Genomic DNA, 20834 nt, shown 5'->3' with positions numbered 1-20834 from the left:
ATTGAAATGCCAACTTTTAATATCAACAAAAAATGTCCATTGGAATAAGAGACCCAGAACATAAACAAGCAAAAGTATCTGATTCTCATCAACAATCACAAAGTCTGGTTGATGGCTCACCATCTAATACAATTTGACAATTGAAAAAAAGTAAGAAGGATAACAGAATTGAATGCAAGATTGAAGGCCATAAGGCCTGGAAAGCCTCAAAACAGAGTGAGTCAATGATGTAATGCTTTTTCAGATATGTCCCACAGCGTACTCCAGCGCTGCTGGAAAAAGCAGGCCGATCGGGGCGCACAGCTGCCCATGCTGCGCTCCGCTGTGGTGAGTAAATGGGGCCCAACCCAACAACGTCCCCATTACACATTACTGGGCACGACACCAGCACCAGCAACTTCTGCCAACAAACGTGAACAGGAAATCATGGAAAAACAGAGGAGGCGAGAGAGCGAGAGAGAGAGCGATGAAGCACATGGATGTAAATGCGAGTAAAAGGAAAGAAAACAGCAATAATGTGGTCTTCACCACTGGGGCTCTTTTATTACGGAGAGAGAAACGCTATAGTGATCAAGTCATCTGTATATGACCATACAGCCATTTATGGCTTTTCTGCCTTAGTTAAGCTTACTGTATACATACTCAACCATGCAAACCACAGAGAAAATATGAGCTAAGTTAAAATGTATTCAGGTATTTGTTTAAGAATTTAAATGATTTAAATATAAACCTTGATGCACCCTTTATAACTTCATGTGACTTATATAAAATGCTGTATTAACTAAATTTAGATTTTAAAAAGGTAGTTTTAGGAGTAATGAAGACTTGGGTGGTGGTATAAGCACCATAAGTTGGTTTGCCAACTGCCATAAAACTTTTAAAAAGTCAATGAAGACTTACTCAATAAAAATACGGTGGTGTTTTTAAAGTATTTTAAAATTAAAAAAAGAAATATCATTGCACAGAAATAGGGCACCACAGTGAAAGCATCATAGTACTATTACTACTGGTAGTACGTTAGCAACGCAAAGGTTGTGGGTTCGATCCAAAGGGAACACATAAGGATTCAAAAAAATGAGTATGGACTGTATGTAGCTTTGGATAAAAATGTCTGTGAAATGCAAATATAAATAATTTTGGTGCCACTAATGTATCATGATACCTTCACAGCACTTTTACTTGTCTGTTTTGCTTGTGATAAATAAGCAATGATCTCGTTTCTGTAGTAAAGTAACGTCGTTTTTAATGTCATACTGCCACCATGTGGACATCAACAGCACTGCACTTTATTTTCCAGAATCAGTTTACTCGGATTTCACATTTAACTTATTTTAGAATGTCTCAAAGTGTGTTTCTTCAGTTATGAGAACTTTGCTGTTCGCTGGCATGATTTTAATAAAAACATGCTGTTTGTAAAGCCAATTTATTCTATTTAAGTATAAATTATATACTAAGAATTTCTATGTGATGTAATCCTTAAAATGACTTGGTGTAACCTAAAGTATTCAGATTGAATCACTTACAGTAAATATTTCACTTGAATAAATTTCAGTTAATTTGGGTGTAAAATGTGAAACACATTTTTAATCATACCAGTTAAATTATTAAAAACAAAATGTGCTATAAAGCGTTCTCTGCAGTGATGCCAAGGCATTTCGGTAACCCCAAAAGAATTTGTTAAAGAAACGTTTAGGCTAATTATTACCTGTTCATGCATTCTTCGCTCAGAAGACTGGCCTAGATTTTACGCAACAGTAACCTTGATTTTTAAGAGTTTATTAACCTGGTATTAATGTGTACAGTATGAATTTTAATTTGATAAATTACAGTATCACTGTAGGCCTACGTAATACTGCTGCCATTACCATCACATCATGCCCTTCAACTCTTTTGTCCAGGGCATCAACCATAAATTATGATATAACTGTACAGTGTCTTATATCAACAGGCATGACGTGTGTGCTGGTGGAGCCACCTATCTATCCTGTTGTGCTCAGTCTCTCTCTCTCTCTTCCCTGTTCCAATCCAGCTGCTGCTGCTGCTGCCGCTGTCTGCCTTCACGGTGCGAGCGCGCGTGCGTGCAATCTGCAATCTGCTTTCCGCTCGCCCCGAGCTGCTGCTCCTCAATGTAGCGAAGACCATGACAGGCATCGCCGCCGCCTCCTTCTTCTCCAACATCTGCCAGTTCGAGGGCTGCGGGCTGCACCTCGAGTCGCTGGCCGAGCTCATCGCGCACATCGAGGATAACCACATCGGTAAGTGGGCTCGCGGAAACGCAATCCGTGCCGCCGCAGTTCGCGCAGCAATGGCCACGATCGCACTCACTTCCTGCGTCGCAGAGGCGCTGTTGCTAGGTGTGGTGAAGCGATGTGACTGATCGCTGCCTTTTGCTCGGTTTCGTGACCCTTTTACGTGTCGACGGCGCGATATGCGAACCGTTTATTTCCTCCTCTAAAGTAGAACGTTATCTAAAGGTGTAAACACAAGCGCTGGTATTGCGGTGCGTTATTTTAAGCGCGAGGCCCGCTGCGCTCGAGGAGATGTGTGTACCCCTCGCACGCACTTCATAAACATTAAATGCACGGGTGAACTCTCCTTGAAGTTGATCAAATACGTATTATTGCTAATGCAGCGTGAGATCTTGACATAGTAAAATGTAACATACACGGAGGTGCATGTGTGTGAGTGTAATTCTTACGTTATACCTAAATGATAATGTGTAAATATAACGGCAGTCACATACATGCGCATCTAAATGATATATGCATGCAGATTTTTAAAGCAGTTGTATATGAGCATCAGGTGGCAGTAAAAGTAGATGATTATGTATGTCTATGCTATCAGGGCTGCTTTGTTCCAAGGGCTACAGTATCACTTTAATGTTTTTTTTTCAGGTGTATAAAACAGGTTTAAACATTAAACCCTGCTATTGTGTCCTGTTGAGTATCATAAAGCAGTGGGATATCAGTTTCTCAATGCATGAGATGCCGGACAGATACTGCATTGTTGCAGTTCTCATCTCATTGACTGGCCTGCTTAGACTGCAACACAGGTGGTTAAAGAAAAACATTTCCCCCTCTTTTATAGATGTTCAGTATTTGTAAATGCAGATATAGGCTATAGGGTCGCAAGGAACCAACATCATATGCGTCTTTCTAAAGTGTAGTCACACAGAGGTCGGGAATCTCTGTCTGTCAAACTTATTTGTATGAAGTTCTAATTGGTTTACTGTATTGCTAGCTTGTTAGGGTTATCTCAGTATCTTCATGGAGGTATTTTTGTAGTTTTCTGGTACTCATATAGTTGTGGCACATCGAAAGTATTACATACTGTTACTGTACAGTATATGTACTGTATGCAGAGATGGCAAAAGTACACACATCCTTTACTTAAGTAGAAGTACAGATACTCATGTTTAAAAGTACTCAAGTAAAAGTCGAAGTACTGACTAAACTTGTTTACTCAAGTAAAAGTATAAAGTATGGGCTCTAAAATGTACTTAAGTAAAAAGTAGCCAATACTACTTCCTGTTTTAGAGTCACGCTCGTACCTCACAACTGAACTACCATTATGTAGAACACAAGCATAAAAAAGACTGATGGAATAAATCTATTTGCCACTACCTATGTAGTGGAAAAAAACACAAATTTATAATACAATTATGACGTAAGATAAGAGTGTAAAGGACAAGCGTATTGATAATAATTGTGACAGAATTCCCTTTGTCTCAAGTTCTCAACCATAATTTGAGCTATTCTTTGTGTTGCCTTCCGCCTTGGTCCGTGGCAGCTTCTTAGACTACTAGCCTATGTCTGCGATGCGTAATAGCCAGGAAATGACTGTTTGGTACTGTGATTGTCAAAACATTTTATAACAGAATTTCACTGCTTTCAATTTTAGATTAACTGTCCCTTTAAATTTTAAGCACAGACCATTCATGGACATATCATTATACAAAGGTTGTAGACACTTGGGAGATCTTGTCAAAAAGAGAAAACTGAGAAATAAAGAGATAATTAATTAGGCAAGTCAATTTACTTGGTAACCATTACTGTTTTTCTCGATTGGTTAAACACATTTCTTGAAATTATGCCTTGCTTTAAAATATTAGATGTTTAGCCTCTTACATTGTACGTTACACTCGTTCAACATTAAAACTGATGTCAGTGTTGCTAGATTAGGTGGATGATTTCCAGCCCAAAGGCTCACTAAAGCCTACTCACTCCAACAAAAACCAGCCCAAAATTTTAACTTCCAAAATAATGTGATAGTATTTTATTGCAATGTCAATCAACGTTGATAAGGATCGTTTTTTATTTCCTTATAATTTTAATCATGACAAGATGAAAAAATATAATAAAAATCAGGAAAATAGATCAAACAGATCAAACAAAGCAAATGCATTAAGAAAATTAGAAAATAAGACTAATAGGATATGTCCAGAAACCACTTCAAATGGCAATCAGGAAATTAGCGCATTTTTGTGCAAAAGTGCCCACTATAATTAGTTCATCGAAAGCAAAGCAATGAGCAGGTATTTTTCACTCGTTCATGAACTTAATGCACACACCACGATAGCAAAAAAACATGCAATTCATACATACTAATGAACAACAGCAACAATAATGCGCTTAACTTAACGAGCTGCCTTAACTTCTGACAGAACTACATCTTTCGTGAAGTATATGTTATGTTTGTAGAACATCTAAATAGCTAAATTACATATTTAAAATCTGGTCCTTTCGCGCTAAAAAACCCTACCATTCACGAGTCACCACATGATGCAGAATATCACGCTCGAGATCTGAGAACTGTTACTCCGTCTTCTTTGATTTGATTGGTCACCGCTTTGCTCTGTAAACAGTAACTCCCGCCTTCTTACATTTGATTGGCTAGTGGCCACCTCACACAGCGCTTCGGCTTTTAGGCAGACCTATCATTAGGTTGAAAAAGTCACGCAATGACAAGAAATAATATTGATTGTGCATCAAATACAGATTAAAACTAAAGTAACGAGCCTGGTTTGGAAATGTAAGAAGTAGAAAGTACAGGTATTTGCGTAAAAATGTAAGACGTGAAAGTAAAAAGTCGTCAGAAAAATAAATAGTGGAGTAAAGTACTGATACCAGAAAAATCTACTTAAGTACAGTAACGAAGTATTTGTACTTCGTTACTTCCCATCTCTGACTGTATGTCACGATCATACTCCTCTCAGTAGGGACGCATGCTATCAGTGTATACGGTGGCCTGGCTATCCACACTAATACGTTCTCTTTCATCATCTCGTGTTCGAGATACACCTATGGGAAGGGCATCCGTACCTGACCTCTGCAGAAGCATCCAATTGCACCAAGTCTGGCTAGACAGGCAGAAGCATGCAGCCAATGCCAGGTAAGGCCCCACCCCCTTACCTGAGAGCATATAAAGTCTGCCTGCGCTGCTGTTCTCCAGTTGACATTCATTTCTTGCGATCTCTGCACGGACACAGTTCGGTTGGATATTCACTGCTCACTGCGTGTCTTCAGGAGGACCTATCGTCTGATCAGCCTCCACCAGTCTATACAGCCAGGTTAGCTGGGTTTGGCATCCTGAGCCGCCCACGCTCGTATATTTTTCTCACTTGCCCCCCTTTCCACAGCTGCCCGCCACAGATTTTTCTGAGTTTCTCGCAAATATGTTGCTCTCTAAATCTGCCGCTACTCCCAGGAACAGCTCATCACGGGCCTGCCCGGCTGCATGTGGGGCTCTTATCGCCGCTAAGGACTCTCACAAGGTCTGCTTGGGCCTCAAGCATGCAGAAGAGGCTTTGGAGAACCCCAAGCTTTGCAGCCATTGCCTTGTGCTGCTTTAAAAGCTCCTGCGGTGTCGTCTCAAAGTTGCCGCGACCCAGTGTGTCGAGCTCGGCCTTTCTGACTCGAATCGGGGACACGGTCATGGCAACAAGCCTCTGGGGGCCTCCCGGGGTGCGACATCACTTAATTGGGCAGACTTGCCTGATCCTTCCCTGAAGAGGATATCTTCTCGGGCAACCTCAAGTTCGCATATGAACCGGACGGTTCTGACGATGATGATGACGCGGGCCTTCTTGGGGTCTCAGAGGATGAGGAGGCCATCCCGGTCTCTGGTGTTCCCCAGGCTAACCCCCTGCGGTCTTACCCCATTCTATCCTCCTGGACGTGTGTGAACGAGCGGTCGCTCATCTCAAGATTGAGTGGCTGGCTCCACAGAGCGCCACCGACCAGGAGAGGGATGTGTACAATGAGACAGTGCTAGCAGCCCCTCCCGGCCCGAGGAAACAGCTTTTCCCTGTCCTTCCAGCCTGCGCGAAGCACATGAGTCACTACTGGAGCGACCCGCTGAATCTCAAGCACAATCTCGCGGGTCTTGAGGTGAAAGATATGGCAACTCTCGGCATGGGTGATCCCCGCGCTGTCAAGCTGTCGATCGGCAAGCATCTTAACCCAGTCCAGGGCGGGCTGCTCGCTCCGCAGAAGCTGGTCTTGCCCAGCAAAATGGACCACTTTTCTGCCTCAGTTCATCAAGCCGCTTTTAAGGCCTTGGCTGTCAGGGCTCTTAAGGTTTTGTCCCTTGTCTCCGCTTACCAGGCGGGAATTCTGGATGACTTGGGGCAGCAGCTGGACAAATGATCCCCATCGCCAACCAACGCCGTTTTCGCACTGTAGTGTGAATGAGAAAAATGGAGGGGTTTAAAAGCGATGACGCGTTTTTAGTCATGTGACACAGTTGTATCGGCTGCTCTCCTGTTTGATAGCATTTATGTCCGTTCATGCATACTTTAGATTGCATTTTAGGAGACGGAATATTTAATTACTCGCAGTTATTGTTTGGCAGCGGAGCGCGAGTTAAGTTTCGCTTTTGCAGTTTTATAGTCTTGTGTTAAAGGGTGTTGAAGGAGACTCATCTCCAAGTTACCTCATTGTCCGTCTATTTAAAAACTGTCTTTGCTCCACATTGCCGCGACATAATAATGCAGAAAGTAAATAAACGCCTGACAGAAATGACACATGCTGACGTGTCTTGGGTTCTAGTCATGCGCAGTACATGGATATAAGTGTTTTGAGTGTAGATGGGCAGCGTTTGGGAAACGCTAGTGTGGACGAAGAGCGTTTTGAAAACACTGTTTTCAAATGAAAACAAGCTAGTGTAGCCAGGATGGTGCTGATGGATATCTCAGTCAAAGTTATTGCGATAATGTATTGTGTGCTCGTGATTTAGTTCCTCCCCCCCACACACCCCCAGGAGGTTGTAATTTTCCGGAAATAATTGTAATTGTACAGCTGTATCTATCTTTTATAAATGTGATCAAACTAAATTCTCTTCGAAGATACAAAGTATACAATACTACTCTATATGTACTCAAAATTATATGAGATTGGCAGAAACTGTGTGTTATGGCAGCTTTAAAGACAGCGCCCCTCTTTCCCTGCTCACTGACATTCCTGGTTGGCTCATCTAGCTTATGAGAGTTTAGATCAGTGGGTAACTTCCTAACGCTGGTGAAATTCATAAACATAAAAAATAAGGCACCTGTACAGGAAGATTTTGTTCACTTATGTAATGCTGATTTTTTAAATTTGCCATGCAAGTCGACAAGTTCACCCAACTGAAATTAAGTTTTGATTCAACTTCATTCATTATTATACGATATACATCCTTGACTTAAAAAAGATCATAAACATTGGTCAGACAACTGCAAATTCACAAATACTTTGTGTTAAATGCACTTTCAGCAGTATCAGCATTGAGCAAACCTCAAACATAGTGACAATCATCAAACATCATTCCAACATCACAACAACTCTAAATATAACAGATAATAATAAAAAATGACAACAACAACAGCAAAAATAAAGCCAAGCACTAAAACAGTCATCTTTTAAATGTTAAAATTGTGCTGCACATGCTGCAGTGCATGCTGGGAATTTCAAAAGCCTTGTTGAGCGCAATATCGTTTGTCCAGTCCACAAAAAAATATTTTTAACAAAAAAATTCAGTATCCCCAAAACAATAAATTAAACTCAAAACGTCTTTGTTCAAGTTACTTAATTTTCCATGTCGGGAGAACATTGGGAGAAAGTTGGATATTTTACAGTGTGCGTTACCTCATGGGGTTTCAGAATTAACATGTTACCTGTAATTTCCTGCATAAATGTTATAATACATTTTTTACTTTGATGTGATCTAGGCCTGTAACGGAACTCATATGCTACAGGCTAGTTTTCGAGTTAGACGATTCACATGCAAAACATTTAGTGAGTATTGTACAGGAGATACAGTAAAGGAACATTTTGCATTTCTAAACTCTGAATATGTAAATATCTTTTAAAATGCATCTGGTACGCCTCATCTTTCAGACATATGAGCTGATGGAAAGCAGTATTTCTTTCTGTTGCACTTGACCACATACTTGACACAGTTAACTGCAGAGTTTATATTATATAGTTTTAGAACAAGTTATACCTAGTTTTCATCTAATGGCCACACACAAGAGCACCAGTCTTAAAAAAATAACCTATTAAAATCATTGGTAGTGCATGTCAGTCTTAAACCCGTCCATCTGATAGCTTTTGTCTGCCTACTGTTGTTCAATTTAGTTTCGCTGTTTCATTTATGTGTAAATTAAATTGACCGCTGGACAATCGAGTTGACATACAAACTAAAAACATCAACACGCAACCCTCCCCGTTTCCTTTATATTTCATCTCAGTTGGATGAGAAGGAAGTTGATCAACTCCAGGCAGCTGACCTGAGGTTGTTTTAATACCGATTACATGTCTCACATGTGTCCGGGGTGTTAGCTAAAACAGAGCGTGGCTAAAGTGACTTATTGGCCAGTAATGAGGCAATTAGTGTCCCATGGCACCCCTCCCTCACCCGCAGCCCTGCTCCTGGTGAGGTGTGAGATCTGGCACAGGTCCACGTTGGCTTGGAGGAAGCCTAATTACAAAGTAGGATGGATGGATTTTGGCCTCTCTTACTCCTCATCTGGGGACCTGGTGCTAAGAACAATCTCTGCTTTAATTGACGGCCGGTTAAACAAGGCGTGCATTCTAGGGGCTGACATGGGTTCGTTGACAGGTGCTGTTGGGGTGTGTGACCAAAAGGGGGCGATGACACACCATCGTGAGGATTTGCGAGGTCGGGTGGCGAAACGTTGCGATAAGCCTCATTGAAAACAGCAAATGAGCTTGTGAAGTTTTAAGGTTGTAATATTTTATCGCCTTAGCATTTTCCTCTGCGTTCGAGTAAATTCTAGTTTATGGTTACGGCGTTCTCTGGGGTTTGATTGTGAACCGAGTAAATATGGGTAAAAAGATGGAGGGGTGTGTATTTGTGTGTATGTGGGTTCTTTACGGTCATGCGAAAAAGAGTGCAAGGAATGTGTCGTTGAAAACTCCCAACAAGGCTCGCGATTGGAAGTGACAATTTATGCGATTCTTTTCCAACTTCCAGCTCTTAAAACATACATTTCACAAACTATAAGGTTTCACATTAAAAGTGTTAATACGACCATGAGATGATTTAGAGAGTTAAATGTGTAACACTCTTTTTAGTGTTTAGCTAGCTTAAACCCTCCAGTTGATCTGAGACTGCCATTAAAATACATTTTACGCTGTACTCTCCAGCGTCATTTTCGTCTTGATCTTTAGTTCAAAAGTATCAGTGCGGTGTTATAATGAAAAGCATCATCCTTTGTGAAACCGCTAGCTTTTAAAGGCTTTAGCTTCGGTGTGTTGGACAGACGTCTTCTGCTCTCAAGATGTCATCTCTGCGGGAGTGATGTCCAGACCTCTGAACAATGTGTGTCTCTGAGCAGGGTGCACGCTGAAGGTTCGTGGAATGGGTTGCAAAAAAATATGTGCGGAAATAATAAATTTGAGTAGCGGTGACTGGTGCCCCTCAGAGCTGCACCTGGTGGACCTAATTACCTCAAACCAACACCCCCCGAACCCAGCACAGGCCAGCTAATGACAGGAAGAACTGATATTACCTGGATTAACGTAGCAGGGGGTGCTGCTGATTTAGAACGTGTGTGTCTGTGCATTTTGGATGTGTGCATTGTGATCTTCAGATATATGACCACCCACCCCGATTTCATGCATGAGAGAGCATCGAAAAGTTTTGTTATATGACATCTTTAGAATGACTTAATGGGTAAAGATGATAAAGACACAGCAGCCGCTCATATAGTGCGGTTTCGATGTGTGGATTTATTGATGTAATCTATCCAGAATGATGACTAATCTGTGTACAATTCTTTGAAGGCCATGATCATCTGTGGTTTTTTTGGTGAACAGGAGAATTCTGTCCTCTCTTAGTGACACAGGATCAAATGGCTGTCGGTTGGGCCTGTCGTATAAATATATAACCACAGTATTGGCAACTGGTTTCCCATAATGCTTTGATAGAGGAGGGGTTTGTTATCTGGCTGTGTTCGTTTAGTAGAGTAGAAGGAGGATAGTGGGATGTAAGATAGAGGGGAAAAGAAAGTGTGGGGAATACACTAGAGAAAAGATACTCAGCTGGCCTGAGGAATGCAAGACTTCACCTATGCTCACTACACAAACAAATGGTGGGTTATTTATAGTCCAGCGTTTGGTTAAATTAACCCAGCAAATGGTTTATATTTGACCCAACAATGGGTTGAAAATAACCCAGCATGTGTGTATACACACATTCACTACACAGCCAGGAGTATATGGACTTCAAATTCTTTCTCAAATTAAGTTTTATAATTTACACTGCTTTCAATAATAGAAATGTAGATGTTAGCCAATGGTGATATCTAGAGGAAAGATATACACTCCTTGCCAAAAGTAATGTTTAACTTTGGACAATTGATGTCTTCACTTTTTCAAATGTAATATGATTATTATTCATAATATTATTATTATTCATGTAGTATTATTGAAAAACTCTGTATTCATGTTACAGAAATGTACTTGTAGTAAAACCTGAAGCTCAGCTAGGCAAAAACAATTGCACACAACACGTGTGCAAAGAATGGCTCCAAAATATTACTCCAAGACAAAATCATCAAATATTAGCCAATAACAGAAAGAATTGTAGCAACTGTATGTCTTATTTCATGTGAGCTTTTGTTTTTATTCCTATACATTTTTTCCTATGTTATTTTCAACCCACGTTTGAATCAAAAAGGATGACCCACCCAACCGTTGGATTCTAATTTAATCCATGCTGATTTGTTTTAACACATTGTTGGGTCAGATATAAACATTTTCTGGGTTAGTTTAACCTAGCGACTGGATTCGTCTTCTTTTTTTTATTTTCGAATTAAAAACATGCCCTGATTTGTTGTTGTTTGCTTTTTTTGTCAAATAATTTATAAATGCCTTAAAAGTTTAGTGTTTTGTCATATTTTATGGTCTCTGGTCAAACCTGAGGGGGTAAATATAATATTATATTGCACAAATGTGTATTATTTACTCAAAATACGCAAAGGGAAATTTAAAACCAGATATCAGTCAACAATATCAGTATATTTTAGAACAGATTAAACTATTAATTGATACCAATTTTAATACTACTGACACCCTCAAATTGGTGTTTTCAAATCGTACACTTAAGTCCTGCCTCTGTCCCTGAAATTGTGTGTGTGTGTGTGTGTGTGTGTCAGAGAAAGAAAGAAAGAAAGAAAGAAAGAGACCACCATGGTAGACCACCTGTTTTGTGTACTTGCGGACCACCTCTCCTGTATAATGGGTCCTGGTAGGCAGCAGCCCTGGGGCCCCTTAGTGACTTCAGGCCCTAATGGAACCTGGGCAGGGCCTTGGGATACTTGCCTTTGATTTACGGACTGTGTGTGTGGATTGATCCATGTGTGTGTGTGTGTGTGACTGTTTAGCTCTTCTTGGTTCTTCCCTTTTGAGGCTTTTCTCCTCCATGGGTCATATGCAAACACACAAAACCCCCATTTTCTTGGCACAGGAACAGCGTAATGCCTGAAGCGATTTGTGTGTGCGCTTGTCAGAAAGGTGTGGGGTCTTTCTCACAGTAGTTAAATCAATGCTAATGAAACACTTTAGCTGAGGCACAGGCCTAGTTGAAAGCTTTAAACGTTAAACTGACACAAAACCGCACACCTACATACATCCACCTACCTGACTCCAAAAGAACACTAGCTTTCAGATGGCGAAACACCGACCCAGTGCACCATACATCGATGCTGTACTGTGAGGCATGTGGGCGTCGCCATGGTGACAACCCGGTTTGCAGGCCTGCATAATGATGAGGTGGCAGTGATGCCATGCTGGCCGGAAGCACACTTCACTCGCATAAGCACGTGTTGAGACAAATATGTTTTGGGTTAAAGCAGGCACAAATGTGTTTACTCACAGCAGAGGCATAGAAAGAGGCATTGAGATGCGTCACGGGGGGGTGCACTGGGAAGGCTCATTAGATGAAACTGTGTTTTGGCAGCGCTTGTGTTAACAGTGTCGGAGAATGCCCTGAGAGATCTGCATCTGAAAACGATTACCCTGGCAGAGCCGCAGGTATGCTGGCACAGCCGACCACAGTGAGGACGTTTTCGTCGCTGAGACATTAAGGAGTATTGCGTGCTCGCAATGTTTTTGTCCAGTTTGTGCTCCAGCGGATCTTAAAATAACAGGAAGCATGTAATTGAGCTGGCCAACCTAATCTGCCATGCAAAAAAAGGAAAAACCGTAAAATTCACAATCTCCCCACAAGGTGGCAGCATAGTCCACGCGGATGCATCAGAACTTCGTGACAACATTTACCACAGAAATCAGGAGCTGTTTTGACAGAATAGTCCAGTCACTTCAGAAGTTTTAAACTCTTCAATATGCACATCTAAGGCTTGATGTTGTAAAAATAAATTTTTGCATTGGCGTGAGGGACATTCGGAGCAGGCTGGAGGGTGAACTGGGTGGCCCTGGAGTGCAGCAGGCACCAGACATCTGGGAGGAACGGCACAGAGCTTGTTGAGCATGGTGTGGTGTGACATTAACCAAATGGCTGACTTATGTTTTTACCAAACAGCTATTAGAAGTACACTTTCCATACTCTAGCTCGCCCTCTCTCCCAAACACACAGAGAAGTGCTGATTTATTCCTCCCTAAAGTAGAGTTTAATGAAAAAATCTTGATTAATGGAGTCGGTTGCCATCTGCAAGCGATTGTGTACGAGTTGTGTGGCAGAATCTTGTATTGAGTTTGAAAGTCAATAAAGTTGGTAATAGCTTCACTGTGGCATCGACACGTGATCTTCTACAAACTCACTGACTGGTTTTTGGTGGCCCAAAATGACTGTGGTGACGTGTTTAAACAGGTCAACATTGCTGTCACACAAAGATTTATACATGCATTTTCTGAATGGTGATTAGAACGTATTGAAAAAGTTTTTCTTGTGGTGTGCTTGTTTTTATGATGAATTATTTGTCTTTGTGTAGATACAGATCCTCGCGTGTTGGAGAAACAGGAACTTCAGCAGCCCACGTACGTCGCCCTCAGCTACATTAACAGGTACACTGGCATTTCGATTCTCAGTCTACCTCATTAAACGTCCATATTCCTGTCTCAAACACATGCTTCTAATCTTTACATCATAAATAGTCTATAAATTATTACAATCAAGGCCCTTAAGCTCGCAGCAACTGTAACATTTACTTTCCACAGCAAGTGTCTTTGTAAATTAAGGTTATGAGAAATAGCATTTATTATTTTTAAGCCATGGGTCTAATAAAATAACTGAAGAACGTGTTTTTTTGTGTGTTTGCGCTTGCTTATTGTTTTGTATTTAGTTTTTTAAGCATTAAATAACTCTATAACAAAGACAACGCTAAAGAGTTTATTTTATGTTTTGTGCATGCTTATTGTTTTGCATTTAGTTTTTTAAGCATTAAATAACTATAACAAAGACAATGCTAAAGAGTTTATTTTATTTTTTCGTCTGTTCTATAGTTTGTAGTTAATGCTCTTGTGTGGTCAAGTCTCATCTACTTCCTTTCGTCAGTTTATGAAGCTGTAATGCTCCAGCACCCAAGTCTTCACTGTAACTCCACTTGACTTTGTTGAATGCGGTTTGTGTAGATATATTACGTACAGAAAGCAGTTCCACTGTTAAACAACTTTAATAAGCTGAATATTAGTGGAAATTCTTACATAATGAAGACGAGACCCTTCTTTGTCCATGTCTTGCTCTTTGTGCTTTATGTGGCTTTTGCTGGTAATCTGTTAATTCCATACTAGCTTTAATAAAGCCAGCATTTATGTTTTATCACATACATTTACAGACAGTTTTATATTGCAACAAAATAACTTCAGTGTTTTCACATGGTATGGGCCACACTGAATTGACTTCATGACAACATATACAGTACATCTGCGCTTTATTGACATGGCTAACATAACATTTAATTTGTATGGCAGGAAACAGTTATAGTTCCTGAATACTTGGAAGTGGAAGCAATAATTAATCATAAAAGCATAATAACTTCAACCTCAAAACATTTCATTTATAAAATGTAACTAACATAATTTGGTTCAGTTTTTTGATTGGTTACAATGGCATGTTGGGCTGGACTTTGCAAGTCCAGCACTGTTTCACAGCAAGGTCTGTAACATCACTCACCACTTCAGCTGGAGAGAATTAGAGGGTGGACAAACAGGAAAAAACTTGACAAAGTGCAACCTATGGAAACGTATAGTGACATGATGGTGTGACCTACTGTAAGATGTCCATTTGGTGCACTTTTTTTTTTAAACGGTGCATATGAAATCTAGTATAAAAATGTTAAAATGAGTGAACTGCACAGTTCATAATTATTATTATTATTATTATATATTATTATTAAGGGGCAGTCGTGGCCTAATGGTTAGAGAGTCGGACTCGTGACCAGAAGGTTGCCGGTTCGATTCTCAGGGCCGGCGGGTAACGACTGAGGTGCCCCTGAGCAAGGCACCTTACCCCTACTTGCTCCCCGGGCGCTGCAGTGATAGCTGCCCACTGCTCCGGGTGTATGTGTGTTCACCACTTGCTGTGTGTGTGTTCACTACTCTCTGGATGGGTTAAATGCAGAGGTCACATTTCGGGTATGGGTCACCGTATCTGACTAATAGGTCACTTTCACTTCACTTTCACTTCACTTGTCTTCGTTGGGGTTACCCATTAAGTGCTATATACAGTATATTTAATGTTTGCTGTAATTTGTTAATAGCTTTGGATTAATGAAATTCTTTCTCTCCGTAGGTTCGTGACAGACGCGGCACGCCGGGAGCATGATTCTGTAAAGAAGAAGGTTCAGCCAAAGCTGTCACTCTCATTGACAGGCAACCTTTCACGCAACAGTGTGGCCACGCCCCCTCGCCACAATAGCGGGAACCTCACTCCACCCGTCACCCCGCCCATCACGCCCTCATCTTCATTTAGGAGCAGCACCCCCACAGGTAGTCCCACCAAACACATATCTTTGCTGTGTCTCATTTCACTTTCCGGCTCCCTGTGACATTAGCCAGGTCCCACTAAATATTTACATGTGACACAATTACAATTTAAATGATATTTTCATTTTTATCAAAAAATGAACACCATAGGTAATATTCTTTACATTCAAATAACATGCATTTTTCTTATCTTCATTGTAGCTGTTTAAAATACAGTGCCTTTATAAAATATCAGAATCAGGGCTTTATTTATATACGTAGTGTACATACTGCTGAACAAGGGAGCGGATTTAGACACTACCATGCGTCTGTACAGACATCACCTTGTAACGATTTTTACATACATGTTTTGTTTTGTCAAACCTGCCGTGCTTGTTTTATCTGTCGTAATAGACAAACAAACATTCACATTGTGAGTCACCGATTTGTTTTGTTCTCCACGACCGTAGCTGCTGTTTCCCATGGCCTTCTCTAGAGCAATGTGCTCTCTCCACAATTAGATGTTTTAGGCATTTTATTTGTGCGGGTTTGGAACATGCACGGAACAGTCTTGAAATTGCTGGTATCATACTATTACTGTGCATTAACCCTTAGACCTTCTTATGCCTTCCAGATTGTTTCTCATAAAACGCAAACGCTTTGCTGACTGGGCACAGTACTCTGTGAGAAAGACAACTGTACCCATTTTTCTACAGAAAACCTTTTGTATAGGCTTTATGCAGAACGCCACATGCAGAAACCGCAAAACAGGTCTCATCACATCCAGTTCAGGTCTTTTGTATGCACTTTGTTACTCAAAATGCACCCGAAGGACCTACCAAAGATCACTGTCTATCACATATACTGTACAGATTGATACAGTATAGAAAAGTTTTTGTTTTTCTTCTTACTGACATTTGAATATTAAAATACAATAAAACTGCAAAAATGAAAACAGCTTGCTAGGTTAGCTGATTATCACAAACATTCATAGATATCACTGTTAGCTGGAACCCAGCATAGTGCCCAAGTGCCCTTGAGCGAGGCACTCATCTTGAGTTTGTCCAGTGGAAATTGTTCCTGTATTAAAGAGACAGTTCACCCAAAAATAAAAATTCTGTCATCATTTACTTACCTTCGAGTTGTTCCAAATCTGTATAAATTTCTTTGTTTTGGTGAACACAGAGATATATATTTGGAAAAATGCTTGTAACCACACTGTTCTTGGACCCCATTGACTACCGTAGTAGGACAAATTACTTTATAATTTTTGTTTTGTTCTGTTCAACACAAAAGAAGATATTGTGAAGAATGTAGGACAGCAAAACAGTTCTATGGCACTTTTGACTACCATTGTCATTTTTCTTACTATGGTAGTCAATGGTGACCAAGAGCTGTTTTGTTACAAGCATTCTTCCAAATATCTTTCTCTGTGTTCAACCAAACAGAAATTTATACAGGTTTGGAACAACTAGAGAAGGAGTAATTCATGACAGAATTTTCATTTTTGGGTGAACTGTCCCTTTAAATGTATTATAAGAATCTGCTACTTTACTAAATAGTGACTTCCTGCTTGCTCTCAGGTAGCGAGTATGATGAGGAAGAAGCAGAATACGAAGAGTCTGACAGCGACGAGTCATGGACCACCGAAAGTGCCATTAGTTCAGAATCCATCCTGAGTTCCATGTGCATGAATGGAGGAGATGAGAAACCGTTCGCGTGCCCTGTCCCCGGATGCAAAAAGAGATACAAGGTAAAAGAGGCATATGAGAATGTGGCTGGATTATTTCATTAAAACCTTATTTAAGGTTTTTATTAAAGGGACAGTTCACCCAAAAACAACTATTCAGGCATCACTTACTCAACCTCTTGACATTTAAACCTGTTTGACTTTCTTTCGTCTGCAAAACACAAATGAAGATATTCTGAAGAACGTTGGTAAACGAAAACTGTTGGTCCCCATTGAATTCTATTGTATGGACACAAACCAATGCAAGTCAATCCGGACCAACTGTTTTCGTTTACCAGCATTCTTCCAAATATCTTATTTTGTGTTCCGCAGAAGAAAAAAAGTTAAACAGGTTTGAACCAACAACGTGAGTAAATTATGTCAGAATTTTCTTTTTTAGGTGAACAATCACTTTAAAGAATTATTGTACATCTCTATATCCATCAATGAATGGGCTGGGCTGGTGGTGTAGCAGTCACAGAACTGGAAGATTTAGACCTTCAGTGGTGTACATTGTAAAGGCGAACATGCAGTCCACTACAAGGCCTGTGAGTTTTATGGGATTTTCCACTGCCATCTGGTTCTGGCTGCTGAGATAAATGATGTGCAGCCTGTGTGCGCTGTATTCAATAGAAAGGAGAGGAAATGGATGATGACAGCCACGAGGGTGTCTTTCCATGTTCAGCTGTGTGGTTAGATGTGGGTCTCATTGGGGTTTATTTGTGTTCAGACCTTCACCGCTGTCAGACAGCTGCTGTTTCACACAACACTGTGTGTTTTATATGTCACAGAGTATTAAAATATATTGTCAGTGTCAATATATTATACATTTTTCGGACGTTTGTGCTTCCGGAGATAAATAAAACGGTTTAGGAAAAAGATATGGAGGGCTGGTGATACAGTTTTTAAAGAAATGCAGTACAATCAGTGGTGTTGACCGACACAGATTTGAGTCTTCTGCAAGCCCCACCCCCTTACTTAAAAGAGAAACTTTGAATTTAGTTATTGGATTTGATTTACCTCAGGAAGTATTAAACATATTCTGAATAAAACCATGTAGGCCTATTTATATTTAGTAATTATTTTCAGTATTCCATTAAAGGAATTAATGTATCCAGAAATAATAATTCTGTCATTTATTCACCGTCATGTCATTCGAAACCCGTATAACACAAATGAAGATATTTTGAGAAATTTCTCAGTGGTCCATACAATGGAAGTGAAGTCAATGGGGGCAAGGGTTGTTTGGTTACCAACGTTCTTCAAAATGTCCTCTTTTGTGTTCTGAAAAAGAAAGAAAAACATACAGGTTTGAAATGACACGAGGATGAGTAAATAATGAAAGAATCTTCATTATACTGTGAAATGTCCCTTAAAGCAACATTCACGGTATGAAACTAAGCAAAAAATGTGACGGAAGGCTTTGGTTAGTAAAAATTTGAAGACGGAGCTAGAGAAGGGTCAGTTATAGGTGTGTAAATGTTTAGGCCTCTCATCACATGGATCGATCCCATAGCCGTATTCTCTAACCTTCTGTTCCTGATTTGCTTTTTTCTGTTTCAGAATGTGAATGGTATTAAGTACCACGCCAAGAACGGCCATCGCACTCAGATTCGCGTTCGCAAGCCTTTCAAGTGCCGGTGTGGTAAAAGCTACAAAAGCTCTCAGGGGCTTCGACACCACACCATCAACTTTCACCCCCCTGTCTCTGCTGACATCATCCGTAAAATGCAGCAGTAGAGTGCCAACCGCCTTCTCTGCATTCACAAATACATATATGTGAAATACATACACGCACCAATGCAGTATGTACGGTGCAAACCTCCATATCCATCCTCACCAGCAGCTCTGGCTGTCCAATATCTCAGATCCATCTTTCTCTTATGTCGTCTGCTTTTTGGAAGACATCCAAAAAATACATCTGAAGGTCTACCTAGCGTATTGTACTCTTTTAAGAGTAATAATATTTCATACATTCATATTTTTATACTCCTCTTAGGGAAGTCTGTCGTTCCGTACCTCCATATGGCACAGCCCTCCATGCTCAAGACACTACACTCCGAATTGCATGCTTTAATTCTTTTATCTTCTCTTTATCTCGGTTTATTTCCTCTGCTTATTTGTGTCAGAGTTCAGTTTTGTATTTTTGCACATTCGCCATCATGCTTTTTCCCGTCTTCCTTTTTGATGTAAGGTGCTTATTGCAAAAGAACGATGGATGAAAAGAGAATTGCGTGTTGTTCCGTTGAGAGAAAAATGAATGGTTACTAGCAGCCCTGGAGGAGATTCGACAAACCAGCTTCACACCGAATGGAGAAGCTTGAGAGTTCGTCCTGTTCCACCAAGAATCCTCTTGTCAGTGAGAAAGTCAAAACAGGAATGGCCTGAAAAGTCTGAATGTGTGTAAAATAACAAAATATCTACACCTATATATAAGCAACATTCATAGTTATAGATTGTGTATATAAATATATGCTATGAACTTTCATAGTCAAATGTAAATTCTATACTGTTTAAGTTTGAGCTGACAATGTTGTTTATTGTAGATGTGCAGTTTTCTTCGTTGGTAGTGCTTTGGTTATCTCAGAAAAAAGTACCAAATGACTCTCAGGTGACAAATCGCCAGCATTTCAGAACCATAATCCTGCCCGATTTATGATATTATTTTTAGAGTAAGCTGTTACACACTTCTCAGATCCACTGTGGCGGGAGTTTACAAACCTCCACGGTGAACTTCATGTGATCTGGTGAAGAACCTAAAGCACTTTGTAGTGACCAGTTGCCAACCTGTTTAAGGAATTTTGTATTGCCAACATATCTGACTTCGCAGTCTTGGCTGCGAATCAGCAGTGAAATTTAAAGGACTAACATGGAGGTTATAGAGTATACCTTTTGTTGTTTTATTCTAGCTAAAGGGAAGGGTTTTTGCGATACCTCCATTGGCTTGTTAGTTGTGAGATTATGTAAACTGGTTGCCTTGAATTGTGGTAAACCACAGCATTCCAGTACAGTATATGTGTAGCCATGTGTCAATCGAAAACCCGATTTTGATTTCAATTCTGATTGTGTGTTCACTCTGACTTTTTTCTGTTGTTGTCCATGTGACCTTAATATATAGGCTACCCCCTGATATTAACATTATACGTTCCAACCAACCCTGACAAAAAGCTATTCAAGTGTGGACATTGCATCAGAATGGTACTCGCTTTGGACTTATAAATGAAGGGGTGAAATGACCATGTCGCTAGACCCTCCAGAAATCCCAGCCAGATCAGGACCTGCCAATTCCTCATTATGACATCACGGATGTTTTCTTTCATGGAGTTGCAGTATCAGTTTCGATGAACATTGTGACAGTATTACACTGCCAATATAGAGGGAAGTATTTGATATATTGTGTACCTAATGTATTGTTAACGTCTGTATGTGAGTGCTTTAAATTATATTTTCTTAAGTTTCTGGACAATAATGTTCCTACATGTAATGAAGTCAAACACCAGATGTTGTTTTGAAACTGGTGACATTTTCTGCAACAAAAGAAAAAAAGAAAGAAAAAAAGCTGCTTTGTAAATATACACCTGGTTCTATTTTGAACATTAAAATGTCCTCTGATATGTTTTGACAACATTGTACGCGTGTCTTTTTTGAACATGTATACCTCGTTTTTAAATTTAAAATGT

The 20834-nt window shown here is 40.2% G+C and overlaps 1 protein-coding gene across 1 annotated transcript; it reads left to right on the top strand.

Moving 5' to 3' along the window:
- Positions 1-1545: 1545 nt before the first annotated feature.
- On the top strand, positions 1546-20779 carry jazf1b (JAZF zinc finger 1b). The gene is made up of 5 exons (XM_057339246.1): positions 1546-2255; positions 13454-13526; positions 15253-15449; positions 17009-17178; positions 18718-20779. The coding sequence occupies exons 1-5, from the start codon at positions 2141-2143 to the stop codon at positions 18892-18894; spliced, it is 732 nt and encodes a 243-aa protein (XP_057195229.1). The 5' UTR covers positions 1546-2140; the 3' UTR covers positions 18895-20779.
- Positions 20780-20834: the final 55 nt, after the last annotated feature.

This window comes from Triplophysa rosa, linkage group LG8 (genome assembly GCF_024868665.1).
Source record: "Triplophysa rosa linkage group LG8, Trosa_1v2, whole genome shotgun sequence".
Taxonomy (NCBI): Eukaryota; Metazoa; Chordata; class Actinopteri; order Cypriniformes; family Nemacheilidae; genus Triplophysa; species Triplophysa rosa.
The sequence above is the reverse complement of the archived record's forward strand: the minus strand, read 5'-3'. Positions and strand labels throughout refer to the sequence as shown.

Bases quoted from the DNA above. Each gene is read 5' to 3' on its own strand.
- jazf1b (XM_057339246.1), top strand. From the start codon at position 2,141: ATGACAGGCATCGCCGCCGCCTCCTTCTTCTCCAACATCTGCCAGTTC. The intron at 2,256-13,453 runs GTAAGTGGGCTC...GTCTTTGTGTAG, and splicing joins CATCGAGGATAACCACATCG to ATACAGATCCTCGCGTGTTG. The intron at 17,179-18,717 runs GTAAAAGAGGCA...TTTCTGTTTCAG, and splicing joins GATGCAAAAAGAGATACAAG to AATGTGAATGGTATTAAGTA.